Source organism: Colobus angolensis, unplaced genomic scaffold, assembly GCF_000951035.1.
Source record: "Colobus angolensis palliatus isolate OR3802 unplaced genomic scaffold, Cang.pa_1.0 Scaffold36, whole genome shotgun sequence".
Classification (NCBI taxonomy): Eukaryota; Metazoa; Chordata; class Mammalia; order Primates; family Cercopithecidae; genus Colobus; species Colobus angolensis.
This window is the reverse complement of record NW_012116932.1, coordinates 2667250-2673873: the sequence shown is the minus strand read 5'-3', so window position 1 is coordinate 2673873 and position 6624 is coordinate 2667250. Positions and strand designations below refer to the sequence as shown.

The 6624-nt window shown below is 52.4% G+C and overlaps 2 protein-coding genes across 2 annotated transcripts in view; both read left to right on the top strand.

Annotated features, from left to right (window-relative positions):
• Nucleotides 1-1671, top strand: part of PGLYRP2 (peptidoglycan recognition protein 2) — an 11037-nt gene extending 9366 nt beyond the window's left edge. The window contains exons 4-5 of the mRNA XM_011953231.1: nt 396-693; nt 1568-1671. Of these exons, the coding sequence (XP_011808621.1) occupies nt 396-693; nt 1568-1657 (388 nt within the window). The 3' untranslated portion in view covers nt 1658-1671. The remainder of the gene's footprint in view (nt 1-395; nt 694-1567) is intronic.
• A 3911-nt stretch (nt 1672-5582) lies between these two features.
• Nucleotides 5583-6624, top strand: part of RASAL3 (RAS protein activator like 3) — a 14549-nt gene continuing 13507 nt past the window's right edge. The window contains exons 1-2 of the mRNA XM_011953410.1: nt 5583-5647; nt 5775-6120. Of these exons, the coding sequence (XP_011808800.1) occupies nt 5793-6120 (328 nt within the window). The 5' untranslated portion in view covers nt 5583-5647; nt 5775-5792. The remainder of the gene's footprint in view (nt 5648-5774; nt 6121-6624) is intronic.

The following is a 6624-nucleotide window of genomic DNA, read 5'->3' as shown; positions in this document are numbered from 1 at the left end:
AAGGAAGGAAGGAAGGAAGGAAGGAAGGAAGGAAGGAAGGAAGGAAGGAAGGAAGGAAGGAAGGAAGGGAAAGGAAAAGGAGAAAAAAATACCCCCAAAACCAGAAAAGCGCTCTGAATTGGGCAAGAATTGGACTTGAGAAAAGGCAGAGGTGGGGAGGAGGAGGGCAGAAAGGGGCGTGCCAGTACTGAAGGGCGGATCCGGAGAAACCGAACGGTTCTGGAGTGGCAGCTGTTGTGAGAGTGGAAGAGAGCTGGATGGGACAGAGGCGGCGCGACCGCGCGGGTCTTGGGGTCGGTGGCCCTTGGCACACCAACAGAATCCCGGAGGGGCGCGGATAAGGGCCCGGGCCCCCGTGACGCCGCATGGTGCTTGCTTCTCCCTCCCCTCCGCAGTTTCGTGGTGGGCTCGGATGGCTACGTGTACGAGGGACGCGGCTGGCACTGGGTGGGCGCGCACACGCTTGGCCACAACTCCCGCGGCTTTGGCGTGGCCATAGTGGGCAACTACACCGCGGCGCTGCCCACCGAGGCCGCTCTGCGCACGGTGCGCGACACACTCCCGAGTTGTGCGGTGCGCGCCGGCTTCCTGCGGCCGGACTACGCGCTGCTGGGCCACCGCCAGCTGGTGCGCACCGACTGCCCCGGCGACGCGCTCTTCCACCTGCTGCGCACCTGGCCGCACTTCACCGCGGTGAGTCTGCGCAGCCTGCCCTACCACGGCCCGCCGCCCCTCAGTCTACACAAGTTCCACAAGGTCCCTGCCCCCTGCCTGTAACCGCTGTGCCCGCACAGCCTCAGCCAGGCCCCCAGCTTCCCTGCCGCACGTCTTTTCAGGCAACCCAGGCCCAGCCTTTGCGGGTCACTCTGCAGGCAACATCCCTGATCCTGTGACTTCTGCCTGTGCGGCCTCAGCTCAGCCCCAGACCCAGCCAGCCTGTCCTTTCCCCAGCTCCTAATACCTCTACCTTTCCAGCCAGGTCATGGACCCTGACACCTACCCGCAGCCCCTCTGCCCTCACAACCTCAGCCTGGCCTTCATGGCTTCTCTACCCAAGTCACAACCTGTCAGGCTGCACCACCTCATCCTAGCCCGCTGAACCCTGATCTCACCCCTGCCCCTACCCGAAGGCCCTCTGTCCACACAACACGAACCCAGGCCGTGGCCTTTTGCCTTCACAACCTCTGTCCAGTCCTTAATCCTGTGTTGCAATTCTCTGCCCAGACAATCTCAACTCTGAGGATGCTTGTTTCGTCCCTGACTCCTTAACCCCTGATGACAGCTCTTATGCCAGTACAACTTTGACCTGATGACCTCATCCCAGCCCTAGGTCACCATCACTAAAACAACTTTAGAATCATACCTGGATAATCTTGTGCTACCTACATACTGCCACTCCATTTCATTAAGTTATTGACTAGCATACCCACCTCATACCCATCTTGTCCCCACTCTCTCACTTTGGGCCACTCTCCCCTCCCTTATCCAGGGTTCCACCACCAGGAGGGCAGACCCAGCCACACACCACAACCACTCCCAAGCCTCACACTCTCTTGTCTTTTTCCAGACTGTAAAGCCAAGACCTGCCAGGAGTGTCTCTCGGAGATTCAGGAGGGAGCTACCTCCAAGGACCCTGCCAGCCACAGACCTTCAATAAAGACAGCATGGAAAGAACGTCTCTGTTCATGCATTGTCTGTGTTTGCACGCATTGTCTAGTTTGGGTCTTCCCAAAAGCAGACCTTAAGACAGTAATTCCAGTACAAGTAGTCTATTGAGAGGAGATCCCAGGGCAGGGCACAGTGGCTCACATCTGTAATCCCAGCACTTTGGGAGGCCAAGGCAAGGGGATCACCTGAGCTCAGGAGTTCGAGAACAACCTGGGCAATAGAGTGAAATCTCATCTCTGCAAAAAAATTTAAAAATTATCCAGGCCTGGGATCGCCTGAGCTCAGGAGTTCAAGACCAACCTGGCCAACATGACAAAACCCTGTCTCTAACAAAAATACAAAAAAAATTAGCCAGGTGTGGTGGCACATGCCTGAGGTAGGAGGATCACTTGGGCCTAGGGGACAGAGGTTGCAGTGAGCTGAAATCGCACCACTGCACTCCAGCCTGGGAGACAGAGTGAGACCCTGTCTCAAAAAAAGAAAAAATTATCCAGGCATAATGTTGTGTGCCTGTAGTCCCAGCTACTCCGGAGGCTGAGGTGAGAGGACTGCTTGGCCTGAGAGGTCAAGGCTGCAGTGAACCATAATTGTGTCACTGTACTCCAGCCTGGACAACAGAGTGAGAGCTTGTCTCAAAGAGTAAAAAAGAGGGAAGGAAGGAAGAAAGGAAGAAGGAAAGAAAGAAAGAGGAAATAAGGGAGGAAGGGAGGAAGGGAGAAAAGAAAACAAGAAGAAAAAAAAGAGAGGTGAACAACCCAGGTACTGACACAGGGAACTGAAGGCAGCCAGGAAATAATGTTTTCAAGCAAGTTTCCATTGTAGGCAAGAGAACTCAGTCTCACTGGGAAGCCCTGGGGGAGAGCATAGGACACATACCTGAGTCATCCCACACAAGGGCTGAGGGAGCTGGGGTATTTATACACTACAGTTATTAGGTGAGGGCTGCTCTCAGGGACATGTTAATTCATTGGCACTTTTGGAATGCTTGTTACATGGACATAGTGGATTCCATCTGCTAGATACAAATGGCTGCAAATGTCACTTCCTCGGGGAAGTCCTCCCTGATTTTTCCAGCTCAAAGAGTGGCAGTTTTGCTCAGCATTCATTGCAGTCTGTTTCCTTCTAGGTCCTCCTTACCAGCTAGAAATGTCTCATGTATGATGAGTTTAGGATCTTATCTACCTCCATCATCTGTCAGCTCCAGGAAGGCAGAAACCAAGTTTGGTTAGTTCTCTGCAGCCTCTCCAGCACCTAGCACATAATAGGCACTCGGGAAACATTTGTTGACTAGACAAAGGCTTACATGAATCTTTTGAAACTGATATTATCGTCTTGTACAAATAAGGAAACCGAGGCTCAGAGAGAGGAAATGACTTGCCTGAGGTCACACAGAGGGAGAGAAGCCAGCTGGTACTCCACTCCTGGACCGGATTTATGCTGACTCATTTATTCCTCAGAACAGCATTTACTCACCTCTGGCTTTCAAGTAAGCATTTGTGGAAGCCTAGCAGAGATACAAGAAAGTGCTCCCAAGGGCACAGCTTGATGAATTTCCACAACAGCACACACCCATGTAACCAGGACCCAGCTCAATAAATAAAACATATTAAGCCAAGCGTGGTGGCACACATCAGCAGTCCCAGCCACTACAGAGGCTGAGGCAGGAGGATTACCTGAGCCCAGGAGTATGAGACCAGCCTGGGGAACATAGTGAGACCCTGTCTCTTTACAAAAAAAAAAATTAAAATTAAAATTAGCCAGGCATGGTGGCATGCACCTGCAGGCCCAGCTACTTGGGAGGCTGAGGCAGGAGGATTGCCTGAGCCCAGGAGTTCAAGGTTGCAACGACCCACAGTCATGCCTGTGAATAGCCACTGCACTCCCGCCTAGGTGACAGAACAAGGCTTCGTCTCTCTGAGCACAGAGGCTCATGCTATTCCTGTATTCCCACAATTTGGGAGGCTGAGGCATGAGGATTGTTTGAGCCCAGGAGTTCAAGACTAGCATGGGCAACATAGTGAGGCCCCATCTCTACAAAAAACAAACAGACAAAAAGTTAAAAATTAGCCAGGTAGCATGCAACTGTGGTCCCAGCTACGTGAGAGCCTGAGGTAGGAGGATCGCTTGAGCCCAGGAGGTCAAGGATGCAGTGAGCTATGATTGTGCCACTGCACTCCAGCAGAGCAAGACTCTGTCTCAAAAAAGAAAAATCTTATTAAAAAAAGAGAATATGCTAAATTTGTGTTATGTGAATTTCACATCAATTAAAAAAAAAAAAAAAAAGGCCAGGTATGGTAGCATGTGCCTGTTATCCCAGCTACTTGGGGGGCTGAGGTGTAAGGACCACTTGAGGCCAGGAGTTCAAGACCAGCCTGGGCAACAAAGCAAGACCCCCATCTCTACAAAAAAAAATTGTTTTTAATTAGCCAGGTGTGGTGGCATGCAGCTGTAGTCCCAGCTACTCAGCAGGCTGAGGCGAGAGGATCGTTTGAACACAGGAGTTAGAGGTTACAGTGAGATATGGTGGCACCATTGCACTCCAGCCCGGATGACAGACCTCATCTACAAAAAAAAATAATATTCATACTATTTATAATATAATATTATATATAACTATGTAATATAAATATTATATTTTTATTTTATGAAATCTATATTATTTTTATAGACCTCATTTATAAATAATAATAAGGGCGGGGCACGGTGGCTTACAACTGTAATACCAGCTCTTTGGGAGGCCGAGGGAGGCAGATCATTTGAGGTCAGGAATTTGAGACCAGCCTGACCAACACGTAAAACCCCATCTCTACTAAAAATACAAAAAACTTAGCCAGGCATGGTGGTGCATACCTGCAGTCCCAGCTACTCAGGAGGCTGAGTCAGGAGAATCACTTGAATCCAGGAGGCAGAGATTGCAGTGAGCCGAGATTGTGCCACTGCACATGAGCCTGGGAGACACAGCAAAACTCCTTCTCAATAAATTAATTAATTAATAATAAGAGTAATAATAAATCTGGCCATCTTCCAGAAGCCCCCCTTGGGCCCTCTTCCCAGCCACTAGTGCCTCCAAAAGAAACTGATATCCTGACTTGTTACACATGGTTTTGCCTGAGTTAGGACTTTATGTAAATGGAATCACAAAGTGTATACTCTTCATTGTTTTGGGGGGTGGGTTTAATTTATTATTGCTTTTCAGAAATGGGGTCTCCCGAGGGCAGGGAGGGGAAAAAGAGAAAACAAGTTAGATATGAGGTCTCCCTTTGTCACCCAGACTGGAGTGCACTGCCAGTATTCACAGGCATGATCATGGCTCACTGCAGCCTTGAACTCCTGGCCTCAAGTGATCCTCCTCTCAGCAGAGCTGAGAGTGGGGAGGGGGCCGAGATGAGGGCAGTGTGTGGACAGACACTGGGCACCACTGTCACTCTCTCGACCCCCAGGAGACCCCCTCCACCGTGGACCCACCATCGCCAAGCGGGACCTCCCAAACTCAGCCTCCTGAATAGCTCAGATTACCGGTGCGGGGGGGCATATCTCTCCGATGTCTACCCAGCAATGGAACTGCTGAGTCAGAGAAGATCCAGCTAATATAGCGTTAGTAGATCCTGCCAAACCGTTTCCCAACACGAGCGAATGGGTCTACACTCCGGCCAGCTGTGGTTGAGAGTTCTAGGTGCTCTGTATTCTCACCAGCATTTGTTCAGCCTGTACTCATTTTGCAAAGAAGGCAACGGAGGCTCAGAGAGAGGGGCAAGTCCTGCCTCCCCATCAGGGAGGGAGTCTGGGTCCTTCTTGCTAGAAGCCTAGTAACCCACCTCCTCTCTTCTCCTCCCCCGAACCTCCAGCATCCTGCCCCCACTGTGCCCTCCCAGACTGGCTGTGGGGTGGGGTGGAACAGAGAGGGTCACGTGGAGTTGGGTTCCGAGGGAGGAAGCCAGGCAGGGTGCAGACGGCTGCTGATTCTGGTCAGGAAACCAAGGTAAGGGAGGCAGTGGAGGTGGGGGCAGGGGGATTCCTGAAGGCAGAGCTGAGAGTGGGGAGGGGGCCGAGATGAGGGCAGTGTGTGGACAGACACTGGGCACAACTGTCATTCTCTCGCCCCCCAGGAGACCCCCCGCCGCACCATGGACCCACCGTCGCCAAGCCCGACCTCCCAAACCCAGCCCGCAGCCCCCTCTCCGCTGACTTCCTACCGCTGGCACACAGGGCGCGGTGGGGAGAAGGGGGCTGGAGGGTTCCGCTGGGGGCGCTTTGCTGGCTGGGGCAGGGCCCTGAGCCACCAGGAGCCCATGGTCAGCACCCAGCCAGCCCCTCGCTCAATATTCCGTCGGGTCCTATCTGCGCCTCCCAAGGAGTCACGGACCAGTCGCCTTCGACTCTCCAAGGCCCTCTGGGGGAGACATAAGAACCCACCACCGGAGCCAGAGCCGGAGCCAGAGCAGGAGGCCCCAGGTACATGGTTCCCCCACCCTGAGCTTGGGCCGGGCTGGGAAGCCGGATGCTTGGGTTTTGTCTGCCTCCGGAGCATCAACTGTACAGACACAGGAAGTTGTGGGGAGTGCGAAAGCCCAGCAGGAAGTGGCTGGGGCCCAGCTACCCTGTTCCCTCTTTCCCCCTAAAGAAGGTAGGAGGAGTTGCCAGGGTCCTGTGGGCAGAGGGTCCATCTGAGGAAGGAACAATGAATGTAGACCCATGGTGGTATTATCCAGAGGCTAAATGGCTCTTGGCCCCAATGGGTCTCTCCTTCAATGGCTCAAGCCCATCCTTTCCTACCTGGATATCCATCCTCAGCCTGCCTCCTGCTCTTCTACCTTCCAGTTTCCGTGTCTTTGTTCTGAGCCCTTAAGCCTCAGCTTCTCCATCAGTTCAATGAGAATAATGATCTTCATTTTGGAGAGTACATCATTTTATTTGCTCATATTCATTTATTTATTCAAGCAGAGGTTTGTTGAGCTT